Raw genomic sequence first — 19,648 nt, 5'->3', positions numbered from 1 at the left:
TTCTCCTGCTTGCAGTTGTAGGCACTCTTGGTTCCCTGTGTGGTGGTTGACCATCTTCACCTCCCTGTTAGCTGACCTCCAGCTTATCATAGACTTCACCCATGTAGGCATCAGCTCACAACCTTCCCCCGCCCCCCACATTACTTTAGGCATATCTTCTAGTCTCTAGTTCTCTGAGACAGCTTCGCTTGTTTGTTTCATATCAGAGAGGTCATGTAGTATTAGTCCTTCAATGCCTGACTTGCTTCATTCAACATAAGGTTGTCAAGATTCATCCATGTTATCACATGTGTTTGTATTGTATTCCTTCTTATAGCTGAGTAGTATTCCATTGTATGTTTATACCACATTTTATTTATCCATTTATCTGTTGATGGGCGTTTGGATTGATTCCAACTTTTGGCAATAGTGAATAATACTACTATGAACAGTGGTGTGCATGTATCAGTTTGTGTCCTTATTTTCAGCTCTTCTGGGTATAGGCCCAGGAGTGAAATTGCTGGGTCCATATGGCAAATCTATAGCTAACTTTTTGAGAAACCACCAAACTCCTCCAGAATGGCTGGGTCCTTCTGCATTCCCACCAGCAGTGAATGAGTGTTCCCATTCCTCCACATCCTCTCCAGCACTTATAGTCTTCTTTTTTTTTCGTAGCTGCCAGTCTTATGGGAAAAAGATGGTATCTCATTGTAGTTTTGACTTGCATTTCTCTAATAGCTAGTGATTTTGAGCATTTTTTCATGTGCTTTTTAGCCATTTGTATTTCTTCTTTGGAGAAGTGTCTGTTTAGGTCTTTTGCCCATTTTTTAAATGGGTTATTTGTCTTTTTATTTTTGAGATATAGGAGTTCTTGGGAAACGGACTTTGGCCCAGTGGTTAGGGCGTCCGTCTACCATATGGGAGGTCCGCGGTTCAAACCCCGGGCCTCCTTGACCCGTGTGGAGCTGGCCATGCGCAGCACTGATGCGCGCAAGGAGTGCCGTGCCACGCAAGGGTGTCCCCCGCGTGGGGGAGCCCCACGCGCAAGGAGTGCGCCCGTGAGGAAAACCGCCCAGAGTGAAAAGAAAGAGCAGCCTGCCCAGGAATGGCGCCGCCCACACTTCCCGTGCCGCTGACGACAACAGAAGCGGACAAAGAAACAAGACGCAGCAAAGAGACACAAAGAACAGACAACCAGGGGAGGGGGGGGAATTAAATAAATAAATAAATCTTTAAAAAAAAAAAAAAAAAGGAGTTCTTTATATATGCAGGATATAAGTCTCCTATCAGATATATGGTTACCAAATATTTTCTCCCATTGTGTAGGCTCTCTTTTCACTTTCTGACAAGTTCCTTTGAGTTGCAAAATGCTTTCATTCTGAGGAAGTCCCATTTATCTATTTGTTATTTTGCTGCTCGTGCTTTGGTTGTAAAGTTCATGAAGCCATTTCCTATTATAAGGTTCTGTAGATGCTTCCCTACATTGTTTTCCAAGGTCTTTATGGTCTTGGCTCTTATATTTAGGTCTTTCAGCCATCTTGAGTTGGTTTTTGTATAAGGTGTGAGATGACAATCCTTTTTCCTTCTTTTACATATGTATTTCCAATTATCTAGGCACCATTTGTTGAAGAGGCCATTGTCTTCTAATTGAGTGGCCTTGGTGGCCTTGTTGAATATCAGATAACTGTATAAATGAGGATCTATATCAGAACTCTCAATTTAGTTCCATTGGTCAGGGAATCTGTTCTTGTGCCAATACCACACATTGTGTTATTTTCACTACTGTAGTTTTGTAGCATGTTTCAAAGTCAGGTAGTATAATTCTTCTGATTTCATTTTTCTTTTTCAATATGTCTTTGGCTATTTGGGGCCTCTTTTCTTTCCAAATAAATTTCATAATTAGTTTTTCTAGTTCATTAAAAAATGCTGTGTTGATTTTTATTTTAGATATATAGTATACAAAGATGTAAATTGTAACAAGTAAGAAAGAAAGGAGGGATGGAAAGGTGTAGGAAAAGTATATGTACATGATATTTGTGTTAATCAGAATTAGCAGGAAAACATTACCAGCAGGAGATATCTGCAAATATTATGAAATTTTTATAAAGTTGTCTCATGCTACTGTGGAGATGTACAAGTCCAAATTGTGTAGGGCGGGCTATAAGCTGCAAATCCCAATAAAAGTTTTCAATAATTTTACTGGGAATTTTAAAGCCTTCAAATGATTGGATGAGACTTCTCTAAATTTTTAACACAGACTCCATACGATTAAGTTACTGATGATTTAAGTCCACAAAATATCCTCACTGTAGCATTCAGTTCACTGCTTGCTTGACCTGATAGACATCATAAACTGGCCAAGGTGACACATGAACTTAACCATCACATTTACTAAAGTCAAGCTAGTATCATACCAAATATTGATTGCTATATATTTAGGATGTTAAATTAATACCATGGTAACCACAAAGATAACATAAGAAAAATATCCAGATAGAAAAGACACTTCATATAGTACAAATAAAAAATAAATAAGTATAAAAGTGGGAATTAAGGGAAAAATTGAGAGAGAAAAAAAGTATAAGACTTACAAAGGCAAAATAGCAAAATGGCTGAAGAAAATCTTGCATTATCAATAGTTACTTTAAGGTCAAAAAGCAGGGATAGGTATAATGGATAAAAAGCATGGCCCAACTATATGTTTATGAAAACTCACCTTCAATTCAAAGACAAATGTAGGTTGAAACTGAAAGGATTGACAAAGTATAGCATGCAAGTAGTAGCCATGCATGTAGCTTGGGTAGCTACGTTAATATTAGATAAGTAGACATTAAGTCCAAAACGGGTACAGGGGTCAAAAACAGTCATTATACACTAATAAAAGGATCAATTCAACAAGAAGATGCAACCTTTATAAATATGTATACACCTAATAGCAGAGTCCCAAAAATATAGGAAACAAATACAGACATGAAGGGAGAATTTACAGTTCTACATTAATAGTAGAAGATTTTACTACACCTCTTAGAATAATGGGTAAAACATCTATTCAGAAGATCAATAAGGAAATTCAAGACTTGAATAATACACTAAACCAACTAAAGCTAAGACCATATGTTAGACCATATGTTCAAAAAACAAGACTCAATAAATTTAAAAATATTGAATTCATATAAAATGTCTTCAACAATAGCAATGGAATGAAATGAGAACTCAAATAACACAAGGGGAAATGCAAAATTCACAAATATGTGAAAATCAAACTATGTACTCTTAAACAATGAGTGGATTAAATAGGAAAATACAAGGTAAAATAGGAAACATCTTGAGGCCAAAAATAAAAATAAAAAGCAAATACTACATAGCAAAACTTATGGATGCAGCAAAGGTAATGCAGAGAGGCAAATTTATAGCTCTCAATGCTACATTAAAAAAAAGAGAGACTTGAAATCAGAGACCTAACCTCATAGCTGAAACAATTAGAAAAAGAAGAGCAACTAAGCTCAACATGAGCAGAAGAAGGCAAAAACAAAGATTACAGCAGAGGTAAATGAAGAGAAAACAGAAGACCATAGAATGAATCAACATAACTAAAACTTAGTTCTTTGAAAAGATCAGTTAAATTGACAAAGCTTTAGCTGGACAGTCTGAGAAAAAAAAAAAATAGAAAGGATACGAATAATGAAAATGAGAAATGAAAAGGGGACATTATTACCCACCCCACTGAAATAAAAAGGACAATAAGACACTACTAGAAACAACTGTACACCAAGAAATAAGATAATCTAGATGAAACAGACAAATTATTAAAATACACAAACTACCTACACAGACTCAAAGAGGAATAAAAGCTCTCAACAAACCAATTGCTAGTAAAGATATTGAATGAGTAATTAAAAACCTCCCAAGAAAGCAAAGCCCAGGACCAGATGCTTCACCGGGGATTTCTACCAAACATTCCAAGAAGACTTAACTCCAAATCTGCTAATTCATAAAATTGAAGAGAAGGGAACACTCCCTAATTAATGCTGAGGCGACCATCACCCTCATACCAAAGCTGGATGAAGATACCATAAGAAAAGAATATTACAGACCAAGATCTGTTATGAATATAGATTCAGACATCATCAACAAAATAGTAGCAAACTGAATCCAACTGCATATTAAAAAAATTATACACCATGATCAAGTGGGATTTATTCCAGGTATACGAAGGTGGTTCAACATAAGAAAATCAGTTAATGTAATATAACAACTTGTAGAAACGGAATTTGACAAATCCAGCACATTTTCTTCACTAAAACACTTAGAAAAGTAGGAATAAAAACAATCTTTTCAACATTATGAAGTACATATATGGAAAAACCATTGCTAATGCCCTATGTAATTGTGAAAGATTAAAAGCTCCCCTCTGAGATCAGAAACAAGAAATAATGCCTACTGTCATCACTGTTTTTCAACAGTTCTTGCCAGAGCAATTAGGCAGGAGAAAGAAATAAAGAGTCCTCTAAATTGGAAAGAAACAAATGACATTTTCCTTAATTGCAGATGGCATAGTCCTATATACAAGAAATCCTGAAAAATCTACAGTGAAGCTCCTAGAGCTAATAAGTGAATTCAGCAATGTGACAGGAAACATCAATGCCCCCAAATCAGTAGTGTTTCTGTACACAGGGAATGAATGATCAGAAGAAGAAATACAGGAAAAAGTTCTGCTTATAATAACAATGAAAAGCATCAAATATCTTGTCATAAACCTAACCAAGGAAATAAAGGTCTTGTAACAGAAAACTACAAACATGGCTAAAATAATTCAAAGAAGACCTAAATAAATGGAAGGACATTTCATGTTCATGGATTGGAAGACTAAATATTAATATATCCATCCTACCCAAAGCAATTTATAGATTCAGTGAAATCCCATTCAAAATTTTTAGCAGTCTTCATTGCTGAAATGAAAAGGCCAATCATCAAATTTATGTGAAAGGGTAAGGGGCCCAGAATACTGAGTGCAATCTTCAAAGCAAGAACACAGTTGGAGGAATCATACTTCCCGAACTTAAAACTTACTACAAAACCACAGTAACCAAAACAATATGGTATTAGCACAAGGACAGACATATAGACCAATGGAATCGGATTGTGGCTTAGAAATTTATGGCCAACTGACTTTTGACAAGGGGCAAAGATCACTAAACTGGGAAAGAATAGTCTCTTTAACAAATGGTGTTATGAAAACTTGATATCCATTTGCAAAAATGGAAGGAGGACCCCTTTCTTATACCTTATATAAAACATGAACTCAAAATGTACCGAAGACTGAAATATAAGAGCTAGAATTATCAAACTCCTAGAAAAAAATAGATTGAAGCCTCTTCGTTACCTTGTATTGAACCTGGTTTCTTTGACTTTACACCCAAAGCACACAAAGAAACAAAAGAAGAAATAGATAAATGGAACCTCAGCAAAATTTAAAACTTTTTCACCTCAAAGGTCTTTTATCATCAAAGTAGAAAGACAGCTTACACAATGGGAGAATATATTTGGAAACCACATATCCAATAAACGATTAATAAGCATTGTTCGTAAAGAAATCTTTCAACTTAACAACAAAAAGACAAGAAACCCAATCTTTAAAAAATGGATAAAAGACTTGGACTGATTGGCAGATCCTCAGAAAGTTAAGTATAGAATTACTATATGACCCAGGAATTCCACTATTAGGTATATAGCCAAAATAATTTAAAGAAGGAATTAGAACATATATTTACACATTGATATTCATGGTGACATTATTCACACTTCCCAAAAGATGGAAGCAACTCTATTATCTATCAACCAAAGTGTAAATAAAATATGGTATGTGTGTATGTGTGTATTTTTCAGCCATAATAATATATATGACAACATGGATGAACCTTTAAGACATGTTGAATAAAGTAAGCCAGACACAAAAGGGAAAATATTGTTTGAACTCACTTATATGAAATAATAAGAATCAACAAATTCTTAGAGTTAGAATCTAGAGTATTGGTTACCAGGAGATGGTGTTGGGGTAGGGAATGGGAGTTAAGGTTTAAAATGTACAGGGATCCTATTTGGAATGATGAAAATGTTTTGGAAATGGATGGGGATGATGATAGCACAGCCTTGTGAATGTAATTTATAGCAATGAAATATATATCTGAATGTGGTTAAAAGGGGAAATGTTAGGTTGCATATATGGTAATAGGATGAAAATTTTTTAAAAATCTGTGGACCATCTCTACACAAACAGTGAATCCTAAGTTAAATCATGGACTGTAGTTAGTAGTAAAATTTTTTAAAATGTTCTTTTATCAATTACAACAAATTTTCCATACCAATGCATTTATAGGGAATCCTGTATCATACGCATGCTTTTTCTGCAAATCCACTTCTCTAGTATATTAAAAAAGGGTTACATGTCTATATGTGTTCAATTGTATTAACAAATATTCCATTCACCTCCATATAGACTCTTTAAAATCATTATTAATTTGATATTTCATTAATATATGTATTATATACTGAGCCCCTTCATTGTGCTGAGAAATGTACCAGGGTACAAAGAAACAAAAAGAAAAAGAAAACCAACAAACAAAACAAAAGAGACAAATAAAACATATAGCCTTTAATGTTAATAAGAATTTAGAAGAAACATATACAAGGAGTTACGGGGGTTCAGAGTATGGAAGTGTAATTTCAATTATGAGTTTAAGAGTAGTATCTCTGAGAAAAAATATTTGAAGATCAACTTGAAGAACGACTGGTGTTTATCCAGACAGCAGATGTGAGGAAGAACATTCCATACAGGGGAAATGGCTTATTCCAAGGTGCCTAGGAAGGAAGGAGCTTGAGGGTCTCTGTAAGAGAAAGTCATTCGGAGTACAATGAACACATGATGACAAACTAGAGCAAACCACGTGGCCCTTGTAGATCACACAAAAATTTAAAATTTTATCTCAAATGCGAAGCCACCAGTGGGTTTTAAGTGAGGAAATATTATGATGTTTGTATTTTAAGAAGTCATGCTGACCCCAACATGGAATCTGGCCAAAATGAGGAGTACAGACCAGGTGAGCAGATTTAGAAGCTGATCTAATAGCCTGGACAATGGCTGATGGAAGTTTGTACTAAAACCATGTCTGTGGATATTTTAGGTGGATTGGAATATTTTGAATCCATAATCTGTAGGACCCAATATTGCTGAAACTTTCGGGCATTATGCCCTACAGAGGTTTTATTTCTTTTTAGTTTCTTTTAGGCTTTTATTGATTTTTTTTTTAATTAAAAAAATTTTCTATATTTATGGATAAAGAAGTTTTATAAATACTATTTAGGGAATATAGGGACAAAAATACCTCTATTTGTGTTGTATAAATACAGGGATATTAGAAATGAAAAGGATAACAATTACATTTAGGGAGAAAGTTTTATTGAGAAAATGAAACTTAATATGGTTAGAGTTATAATGGTTACATTCATATATTAGAACTCTTTGCAAATTGATGAATGTTACATTCCCTTTTTGAGTTACTTTTAAATTTATTTCATTCATCCATTCTTTTATTTATGCACAAGCATTTATGCACGAGCATATAGGGTCCCATGATTAAAGAGCTTAGAGGCCAGCTGAAGCAGCAGTCAAGGGCACGCAGTGTTCCTCATCGGCTGGTAAGTGCTGCAGTGTGTATGAGTACAGGCAGCACAGAGGCACTTTGGTAAGGCCTTTATCTCTGCCTTAGGAGATCATGGAACACTCTATACTAGGAGCTCATAAACTGGGTAGGTTCTTTCAGGCAGGTCAGGTGTAGGAGTAGGGAGAGTAGAATATTCTAGGCAAGGACACATCAAAGTCAGGGACCTTGGGACACAGTTTTAAACTAGATTTGCTCATATATAAACCTGAAACAATTATACATAAACACAAATATATGTCTATATTTTAACAGATTCGTCGATTTTTCAAATAAGCGTCTCACTTTTCAAACTCTTACAACGCCCTATTTGAATATTCAGAAGCAACCCAATTCAGATAATGAGATAATGTTGAATTCTTTACCCCCTGAGTTAACTTTTCAAACAAACACATACATACAGGATATTTTTTCTGGAGTTACTAGAGTAACTGGATAAAAATGTCACTCAGCTAAAATGTACTGCTTGGCTAGTATGTGTAGGTCTCTTAAGTGGGAGTTCAAATATGATACAAAGACTCTAATGGATGTGATTTCCCACTAAAATAAAAGCTACACTCCCTGACACAGTCCTCATGACATGGTCCTCAAGGAACCTTACGCCGTAGCTTCTAGTTCCCTTGCAACCCCTTTCTGTTTACCTTTCCTGCTACACCCTCTGCCACGCTCAACTATTCCAGGCTTTCTGATCCATTGCATGTGTGGTTTCCCCTTTTTCTCTCTGTTTGAATTCAAGACGTACCTTAAATGTGATCTTTTCCTTTTTTCTGATGCCCCTAACTAACCTTTATAGAATTAAGTATCCTACATCTGAGTTCTTCAGAACACTATTCATTCCTCTCTTCTATTGTTATTAGGGCTATTAGATGTGGATTTATCATAAATAATTTATATAGAATATAATGCATGATCTACAATATCTCAATTATTTTATGTGTAATTTCACTTATCCATTTCATCCAATGGACTTTTAGCCACTTAAAAGTCATGATTGTAATGTCTCCAAGCACAGTACCTGATATTCCAGATGCTTAACAAATGTAAATCAGAATGAGCCCCATCCTCTTATAGTCTTATTAGACTATATCATCCTCTTTAAATGCAAATAAGAAGAGACGAAGAGAATTCAAGAAAAAATGAAATCATTAAGAGAGTCACAGAGAAAAAAACATACTGAAAATAGTCACAGAAGCTTTTCTGTTCAAAGTCTTAGTATAAATGAGAACTTTACTTGAATTTCCTTAAAATCAGTAGCATTGCATATAGTAATATGACTTTTTTTCAATACTGCTTCATGATTAGAAGTAATATTGACTATTGACATTAAATTTATATATGGTTTTTAAAAGGCATTCCAGCATTCAAATAATAAGTTAATACTTGTTTTCCAATATTTAATAAGAGACTTACAATATTAAAACCAGCTTATATGAAGTAAAAAATGAATAAAATTGGTTTACATTTTGTGGAAATTTGTTCAGTCTTATTACAAAGAATTCTCTCTGTGTATCTTTGAAAATAGAAAGATTAAGTGGAAATAAGACTGCAGAGATTATACTCAGACTTTACAATACAAAGTATTTCTTTTTATTCCTTTAATATTCTAGGCAAAATCTCCTTAATTTAAGCAGTATGTGTAAATTTGTTCACGAATGAAAGGAGAAAATGCCAAGTGACTTTTGGAATTTTTATTTTATCGTCTGTGTCAGCTTAATGAAAAATGTGAGTCATACTTTCCACATAATGTAATGAAATCCTTCATTAGTAAAGTGACATTTGTATTCCATATTAAACAATTCTTTTGTGCCCAGAAAATAACTCTCTTAGTGTGCTTAAAAGTAGTAGTGATCCCTTTGGCTTTATAGGATGGCTTCCTATTGCTGTTGTTGGCATTTTTATAGGCACAAACACTTGTACCCAGGCAAAAACCATTTCAGTTCATGCCAAACCTATGCTTAAACAAGTGCCTTAACAAAGTATGATGCCACTGAAAATCTCTTTTAACACTTGCCACTTTTGCAACCCTGCAGCTGACCAAACAGGAATGTTGTTCATAGGAGATGCAGTTATACAGGTTAGTATTTAAACTTTAATAACTAATTCTTTTAAAAAATTATATTTTAAACTTCTTTTACTTGTTACCCTCAAAATTCTTAATTTGTTATCTATTCAGGTTAATGGCATTAATGTAGAAAGTGCGACTCATGAAGAAGTGGTAAGTATATTATATTTTATAGTTTTTCTTCTAAGTATGAAAATTATTTTATGTTTTTCTCTCTAAAATCATATATCAATTTATTCACAGAGACAGTTTTAGAAATGGAAAGAAAAGCATAAGTGATTTAGTAAACATTTAATAAAATAACCTTTTATGAAATGGCTACTATGTGTCATGTACGAAGCTAGGCAATTTACAAATATTACCATGATCTTCACAAATACTGTACAAGGTACATTTCATTATGCTTATTTTAAATATGAAAAAATTGGAATTCAGGCAATGGGTACACATAGATTACCTGGATGATTATTGGCTGTGGTAAATATAGAATCTGTCAGAAGTTTCCCCACAGTCTCTAGACTTTCATTGCTATAATGGCATTAGTGTCTTTGGCCGAAACTAGGATGTTGTGGGTGTAAAATTTATGTCTTGATATATGTCACATGATGCAGAGCTGTAACAATTACAAAAGATGATTTGTAAAAATTTGAGTCAAAATGCATTCACTCCATCATTCCTTCCTTGAAGATACACTTTTGTCAAGAATCCTCTGGTGCAGCTTCTAGAGATGCAAAGGTGGATATAATAAAATATTGGGCCTTTAATTAATTTTGAAAGTTCGGCAAAGAGAAGCCCCACAACATATTAATACATTGTAGGTGAGTGCCAGAAAGTATATGAACAAAGCAGAATAGAAACACAGAATAAGTAACTGCTTGTGGGATATAGGGCAAAGTTGTAGATGATATTTAAGCCAGATATTGATGAATGAGATAAAGGAGAGAAATGAAATGCCAGGGAGACCAGTAGCATGAGCAAAATCAGTGACGTGGAGAGTGGCATGGCATACCAGGAAACTGAGGAGACATAGAGATAAGATGCACTGTTGCAGAGGCAGACAGGGTACAAAAATACAGTCTCCATTAGAGTCCTTAACATGGAGTTTTATTCTATATACTAGAGATAAATTCGTTTACCTTTTTATTTTTTTAATTTTTAAATTTTTTTTAAAGATACTTAAGTTATACAGTTGTCACATAAAATATATAGGAGATTCCCATGTGCCCCGCACCTCCCACATTTGCCGTCATTAACAACATCCTTCATTATTGCAGTACATTCATTGCAATTGATGAACACATTTTGAAGCATTGCTGCTAAGCATGGATTAAAGTTTACATTGTTGTTTATACTCTCTCCTACACAGTTCTGTAGGTTATGGCAAGATTTATAATGGCCTGTATCTGTTGTTGCAATGTCTTTCAGGACAATTCCAAAGTCCCAAAATGGCCCATTTTTCTTTCTCCCTGCCCTCAGAATCTCAAGTGGCCCCTGCCTCCACATCAATGATATAATTTCTTCCATTGCTAGAATTACAATAAGTCTATAGTAGAATACCAGTAAATCTACTTTAGTCCATAGTTCTTTCCCCAATCCTGAGGATTCTAGGATGGTAATGTCCACTCCACCTCTAAAGGAGAGGGGACTGGGATCCTATAGGGCTGATGGATGGGACTTTCTTGATTGCAGTTGTAGCCTCTCTTGGTTCCTTGGTATTGTAGTTGTCCATCATCATATCCATATTAGTTGTCCTGGGTGAGACCAATGAACTTGAGAGTAGATATTGCAATTCCATTGAGATTTAGGACCCAGCTGGCACATGGACAGCCCATAGATTAAAGTCTCTTGGACATACACATACCAACTCTCATATCCATTATAGATTCAAATAGTAGGACAGAAGAGTTATATGTAGGGAAACCACAACGGAGTCCAAGTCCAACTCTGTCGCTCTAGGGAGCATAAATTCCAAAGTAGGGCCCACTGGCAAGGCACCAAACTCCTGAGCTATCCATCCTGACTATAATGTCTGAATATCCAGAGCCCTGAGTCCTACTGAGATGTGCATAAGGGTAGCCTCTGGAATGACTTCCCAACTCACTTTGAAGTCTCTCAGCCATATAAACTCTTTTGTCTGTGCCTTTTCCTCTTTCTAGTCAAGGTCTTTTTCTAGTTGCATTGCTACTTGATAGTTGGTAGTAATCCCTTGTTGCCAGGGTGGCTCATCCCCAAGAATCATGTCCAATGCTGGGGCGAAGGTAATGTATTTATATGCTGAATTTGGCTTAGAGAGAGGCCATATTTGAGTGACAAGGAGGCTCCCAGGAGGCAACTCTTAGGCAAACTATAATTCTAGGGTAGTTTCAATTTTAAGAGTAAATGTTCATACACACAGTTATCAATATCAGTGGCCCATCAATGGGCCTTCACTGGTCATTGCCCCTATATTCGGGGGATTCTTGCTGAAAACATTAAAGAATGTAGCCAATCTCCCCAGGATGGGAATTGGACATTCTTTTGGTTATTATCTGAATCTCCACCCATTGTACCAATGCCCCATGAACATTTGAACACATTTATATGCCCTTTATGTATGCCCAGGTGAGTTTTCTCCCATGTGTCCCATCACTGACACCCTGCTCCAAAGATCCTCCCCTGCCACAGTTGTAACCCTTCTGTGATCCAAAATTTCTTCAAAAATTAAGTCAGTAATATAGCCAAATATAATTAATAAGAAAATTAAATAATGATAGTTTTAAAAATAAATAAAATACAAAAAAATTTAATAAATATTTAAAAATAAAAATCTGGGATAATAAAAAATAATGAAAAAATATTTTTAAAAATTTTTGACATTTTGCCTTTCATCTCTATAAGATCTGTTGTCCTACATGTATAGTGACATTTTACTCCATTTATTCCCCCAGTATCTTACTTTTCTTTTTTTTTTTCATTTTGTCCTCAAAGAAGTTTTAGGTTCCAGAAAACTCACTACCAAATACACAGGACTCCCATATACCCAACATCCTCTCCCTATTCCCCCTTCCCCTATTAATTACATTTTATATGTAGATAGTATTTTGTTACAACTGATGTACAAATATTGAAATATAGCTACTAAACATGGTAAATGGTTTACCTTATGGTTTATATTTAGGACCATAAACCTTTATAAAGTTAGTTGCAATTCAGCATGCCTGTATCCATCATAACAAGATTACGTAGAACACTTCCATCTCCCCCAATATGCCCCCTGTTCCATCTATTCTGTTCTTTCAACCTGCTTCCCTCAGGAACCATGACAACCACCAGGCTTCACTCCTTGAAGGGTAATATTCATAGTTACTTGCAACAACTCTGAGGGCTTGACACACTGTTGTGCCCTCCTTTATTAGGCACTACCCATGCTCTCAAGAGACTCTTGCCTCTCTATTTGAGAACATAACAGACCTCCCCAGGATGGGATTCCACCACCTTTCCACCAATTATGTGGGTCTCCATCCACTGGTATGATGTACTATGGCAAGATGAACACTCACCTACTCCCTAGAAGCTTGCCCCAGGTGTGCCCTGTCCCAAATATCCCCCATATGCAACACCCCAAACCAGCAACCTTCACTTGCCATATTGCCAAAAGAATATTCCCAACATTGGAGTTCCAACCATGTACCCACCAATCTCCAGTGTTCACCTGCTCTTTCCAACAACCCTCCTCCCAGATCCATGGACAGTCCAACCCACCCTCCCCACTGACTGCCCTGACAAACCAGCATTGCCCAACACAACAGTATCATTACACCACTGTCATGCCCTCTACTGTACAACTACACACTTCCACCTTACAGGTTTTGCCCATATGTCTGTTGGCTTACAACCTTCTTCTCCTTTTCTATTTCCTGTAAATCTGTCTTCCAGAATCTACCTCTGGGAATCTGCTCAATTTGCTTAATTCATATCAGTGAGGTCATATAATATTTGTCCTTCAGTACATGGCTTCCTTCACTCAACATATGGCCCTCAAGATTCATCCATTTTATCCCATGTGTTAATGCTTCGTTCCTTCATACAGCTGAGTAATACTCCAATGTATGTGTATACCACAATTTGTTTATTTATTCATCTGTTTCAACAGATGGATTTGGGTTGATTCCAACTTTTGACAATAGTGAATAATGCCACTGTGAACACTGGTGTGCATATATCTGTTCATATCCTTGCCTTCAGTGGAATTGCTGGGATGTATGTCAGTTTTCTAGTTTTCTAAGGAACCACCAAACTGTCCTCCACACTGGCTGCCCCATTCTACATTCCCACCAGCAGTGTATGAGGGTTCCCATTTCCCTAATAGCTACTGATGTTGAGCATCTTTTCATGTGCTTTTTAGCCATTTGTATTTCTTCTTTGGAGAAGTGCCTTAAAATCACTTGCCTGTTTTTTAAATGGACTGTTTTTCTTTTTCTTTTTGAGTTTTAGGATTTCTATATATATGCAGATTATTAGACCCCTATCAGATATATGGTTACCAAATATTTTCTCCCATTGAGTAGGCTGCCTTTTTACTTTCTTGACAAACTCCTTTGAGTTGCAAAGTTTTAAATTTTGAGGCAGTCCCATTTATCTATTTTATTTCTTTCATTGCTGATGCTTTGGGTATAAAGTTCATGAAACATTTCTTACTACAGGATCCTATAGATACTTCCCTACATTATCTTCTAAGGTTTTAATGGTCTTGGGTCTTATATTTAGATCTTTGATCCATCTTGAGATAATTTTTGTATAAGGTGTGAGATGGTGTTCCTCTCTCATTCTTTTGAATATGGATATCCAGTTCTTCAAGCACTGTTAAAGAGGCCATTCTCTCCCAGTTGAATGGGCTTGGTGGCCTTGTTGAATATCAGTTGACTGTAAATGTGAGGACCTATATCAGCACTCTCAATTCAGTTCCATTGGTCAATATGTCTGTCATTGTGCCAATACTATGCAGTTTTGACCACTGTAGCTTTGTGCTATGTTTTAAAGTCAGGTAGTATGATTCTTCTGATTTCATTTTTCTTTTTCTATATGTCTTTGACTGTTCGGGGCAGTTTGCCCTTCCAAATAAATTTAATAGTTTGTTTTTCCAATTCAGAAAAAAATGCTACAGTGATTTTTATTGGGATTGCATTAAATCTGTAGATCAGTTTTTTTAGGATGGACATCTTAATGACGTTTAGTCTTCCTACCCATGAACAGGGAATATTCTTCCATTTATTTAGTCTTCTTTGATTTCCTTTAATAGTGTTGTATAGCTTTCGGCATATAAATCATTTACATCTTTAGGTAAATCTATTCCTAAGTATTTGCTTCTTTTAATTGCTATTATAAATGGGATATTTTTCCTGATTTCCTCCTCTGAATGCTCATTATTGGTGTAAAGAAATGCTACTGATTTTTTGTACATTGATCCTATAACCCGTGACTTTACTGAACTCATTTATAAGCTCTAGAATCTTTGTTGTAGATTTCTCAGGGCTTTCTATGTATAGGATCATATGGTCTGCAAATAGTGAAATTTTCACTTCTTCCTTTCCAATTTGGATGCCTGTAATATCTTTTTCATGCCTAAGTGCTTGAGCAAATACTTCTAATGCAATGTTAAATAGAAGTGGTGAAAGTTCACATTCTTGTCTTGTGATTGATCTTAGATGGAAAACTTTTAGGATTTCACCATTGAGTATGATGTTAGCTGTGAGTTTTTCATATATACCCTTTATCATGTTGAAGAAGTTTCCTTCTGTTCCTATCTTTTGTAGTGTTTTTATCAGGAAAGAGTGCTGTATTTTGTTGAATGCTTTTTGTACATTTATAGAGTTGATCATATGGTTTTTTCTTTTGTTGAACCATCCTTGCATACCAGGGATGAAACCCACTTGGTCATGGTGTATATCATTTGATGTATTGTTAAATATTGTTAGCAAGTATTTTGTTGAGTATTTTAGCATCTAGATTCATTAGAGAGATTGGTATATAGTTTTCCTTTCTTGTGGCATCTTTGTTTGGCTTTGATTTTAGGGTCATGCTGGCATCATAGAATGAGTTAGGCAGTGTTCCCTCGAGTTCTATTTTTTTGGAAGAATTTAAGCAGGATTGGTGTTAGGTCTTTCTGGGATGTTTGGTAGAATTTACCTGTGAAGCCATTGGTCCCGGCCTCTTCTTAGTTGGGAGGCTTTTGATGTCTAATTCTATCTCATTACCTGTGATTGGTCTGTTGAATTCATCAATTTCTTCGGACAATGTAGGCTGCCTGTGTGTTTCTAGGAATTTGTCCATTTCCTCTAAATTATCCATCTTATTGGCATATAATTTTTCAAAGTACCACTCTTTTTATTTTAATGAGTTCAGTGGTGATATCCCTTTCCTCATTTCTAATTTTATGTATTTGCATCTTCTCTCTTTTTTTTTGTTAGTGTAGCTAAGGATTTTCACTTTTCTTAATCTTCTCAAAGAACCAGTTTTTGGTGTTGTTCATTATTTCTAGTGCATTCTTATTTTCAATTTCATTTAGTTCTGCTCTAATCTTTGTTGTTTCTTTTTTTCTAAATCCTTTGCGGTTAGTTTGTTGTTCTTTTTCTAATTCCTCCAGGTGTGCACTTTAGGTATTTGATTTTAGCCCCTTCTTCTTTATATATATATATATATAAGCATTTGTTGCTGTGAATTTCCCTCTCAGTAAAGTTTTTATTGTATCCCATGGGTTTTGATACATTATGTTGTCAGTTTCATTTGTTTCAAGGTAGCTACAGATTTCTTTGGGATTTTCTCCTTGACTCACTGTTTTACTAAGACTGTGTTGTTTAATGTTTATATCATTATGCCTAATCTCATTTTCTTCCTCTTATACTTATTCCAGCTTCATTCCATTGTGTTCAGAGAAATTACTTTGTATATTTTCAGTCTTTTTTAATTCATTGAGAGTTGTTCTGTGGCCTAGCATGTGGTCTATCCTGGACAATGATCCATGCACACTCGAGAAGAATGTATATCCCAGTGTATTTGGGTGTAATATTCTGTAGATGTCTATTAGGTCCAGGTCTTCTAATGTTTTATTCAATGTCTTTGTTTCTTTATTGATCTCTGTTGAGATTTTCTGAGTAATGATAATGGTGTATTAAAGTCCCCCACTGTAATTGTAGAGGCATCTATTTCTCCACTTAGTTTTTCCATGATTTCCTCATATATTTTGAGGTGCCTTGGTTAGGTTGAAAAATGTTTATGATTGTTCTTTCTTCTTGATAGATTTCCATGTTTATTAATATACAGTGTCCTTCTTTGTGTCTTACAATAGTTTGGCATGTAGTGTTAGCTATTTCCTGCCCTTTTTAAAAAAATTAATTTATTGAAATGTATCATCTACATACAAACATACATAAACAATAAGTGTATAGTAATAGTTGTGAACTTACAAAACAAACATATATAACATCATACAGGACTCTCATAACTCACCCTACTACAAATACCTTACATTGTTGTTAAACCTTTTTAACTATTGATTAAAGAGCATTGTAAAAATATTACAACTAACCACAGTATTTTCCCCCAACCATCCCTATTATTATTATCTTTGTCATTTATATATGAATATACATAAACAATTAAGTGTATAGCAAAAGTTGTGAACTTACAAAGCAAACATGCATAACATCATACAGGGGTCCCATGCATCAACCCTCCACCAACACCTTGCATTGTCATGAGATGTTTGTTACAATTTGCAAAAATATTGTGAAAATCTTACTACTAATTATAGTCCTTATCTTACATTTTGTGTTTTTCCCCCCAACACACCACCTTATTATTATTTTTTAAATATATTTTTTATGACAGAAGTTGTGAACTTATAAAACAATCATGTACATATGCAGAATTCCCAAGCAACACCTCTCTATCAACACACCACACTGTGGTGGAACATTTGTTACAGATAAGATAACATCATCTGATTGTTACCATGTCCATAGTATACATTTGGCTCACATCTTCCATACTGCCCCTTTATCAACACAGTACATCTTTCGCACAGATGCAAGAATATTATATTATTACTGCTAACCACAGTCCATAGGTCATTTCATTTGTATTTTTCCAATGAGTTCCCAACACCCTGCAGTAGTGATATACATTTGCTTGAGTGCACAGAGGACACTCTTGCATCTGTACCATCAACCACAATTCTCATCCACCTCGTGATTTACTGTGCTATTCATTTCCTAGATTATTCTCTAGCATTCTGTCAACTGGCATTTACACCCCTCAATTACCATTTTCAGCCACATTCCTATTTATAAACTAGCTATTACTATTTTTACCATCCATTCTACACATTTCCACACTTTTATAGTAAAGCTAATTAAAACTTCGGCATACATTGAATGTCAGTAGTCCATCTCAGTCCTTCTCTTATCTGCATTAAGAATCTACCACTGGGCGGCAGACTTGGCCCAGTGGTTAGGGTGTCCGTCTACGACATGGGAGATCTGCGGTTCAAACCCCGGGCCTCCTTGACCCGTGTGGAGCTGGCCCATGCGCAGTGCTGATGCGCGCAAGCCATGCCCTGCCACGCAGGGGTGTCCCCTGTGTGGGGGAGCCCAATGCGCAAGGAGTGCTCCCCGTAAGGAGAGCCGCCCAGTGCGAAAGAAAGTGCAACCTGCCCAGGAACGGTGCCACCCACACGGAGAGCTGACACAACAAGATGATGCAGCAAAAAGAAACACAGATTCCCGTGCCACTGACAACAACAGAAGCGGACAAAGAAGATGCAGCAAATAGACACAGAGAACAGACAACCAGGATGGGGGGGGAGGGGGAGAGAAATAAAATAAATAAATAAATCTTAAAAAAAAAAAGAGGATCTACCACCTACCACCTACCATCTTGAAAATATTTTCCTACAATTTCTTCTAGAAGTTTTATGGTTCTTGCTTTTATTTTTAGGTTTTTGATCCATTTGGAGTTAATTTTTGGATAAGGTGTGAGATAAAGGTTCTTCTTTCCTTCTTTTAGCTATAGATATTGAGTTCTTTCAGCACCATTTTGCTGAATGGATTGTTCTGCCCAAGCTGTGTGGGTTTGACAGGTTAGTCAAAAATCACTTGACCGTATATGTGAGGGTCCGTTTCTGAGCCATCAATTTGATTCCATTGGTCTGTGTATCTGTCTTTATTCCAGTACCATGCTGTTTTTACCCCTATAGCTTGGTAGTATGATTTAAAGTCCGGAGATGAGGGTTCGTTCACTTTTCCTTTTATGATGTTTCTGGCTATTCAGGACCCCTTACCCTTCCAAATAAATTTGTTAACTGTGTTTTCAATTTTTTTTTTAATGCTGGTGCAATTTTCATCAGGGTGCATTGAATCTGTACATCAATTTGAGTAAAATTAACGTCTTAATGATATTTAGTCTTCCAATCTATGAACATGGAATGTTCTTCCAATTATTTAGGACTTTTTTGATTTCTTTTAACATTGGCTTGCAATTCTCTGAATACAAGTGCTTTACATCGTTACTTAAGTTTATTCCTGACTACTTGAGTTTTATCTGTCATACTTTATTTTCACCACTCTTTTTTGCCACTTTTAGTTACTTTTATTGATATAATCTTCATTTCTAGACCCCAGGCCTCTCTCTCCTGTCCTTTCTTTTCAGGCTCTAGCACACCCTTTAGAATTTCCTGAAAATCTGGTCTCTTGCTTAGAAATTCTATTAGTTTCTGTTTATCTGTGAATATTCTAATCTTGCCCTCATTTTTGAAAGATAGTCTTGCTGGATATAAAATTCTTGGCTGGAATCTTTTCTCTCGTACTATCTTAAATATATCAGACCACTGTCTTCTTGCCTCCATGGTTTCTGG

The 19,648-nt window shown here is 35.6% G+C and overlaps 1 protein-coding gene across 1 annotated transcript in view; it reads left to right on the top strand.

Annotated features, from left to right (window-relative positions):
- The window catches only part of SNTG2 (syntrophin gamma 2), a 330,881-nt gene that overhangs the window by 43,309 nt on the left and 267,924 nt on the right, over window positions 1-19,648 (top strand). The window contains exons 5-6 of the mRNA XM_071211871.1: window positions 9,728-9,771; window positions 9,871-9,912. Of these exons, the coding sequence (XP_071067972.1) occupies window positions 9,728-9,771; window positions 9,871-9,912 (86 nt within the window). The remainder of the gene's footprint in view (window positions 1-9,727; window positions 9,772-9,870; window positions 9,913-19,648) is intronic.

Source organism: Dasypus novemcinctus, chromosome 25 (assembly GCF_030445035.2).
Source record: "Dasypus novemcinctus isolate mDasNov1 chromosome 25, mDasNov1.1.hap2, whole genome shotgun sequence".
Lineage (NCBI taxonomy): Eukaryota > Metazoa > Chordata > Mammalia > Cingulata > Dasypodidae > Dasypus > Dasypus novemcinctus.
The sequence above is the reverse complement of the archived record's forward strand: the minus strand, read 5'-3'. Positions and strand labels throughout refer to the sequence as shown.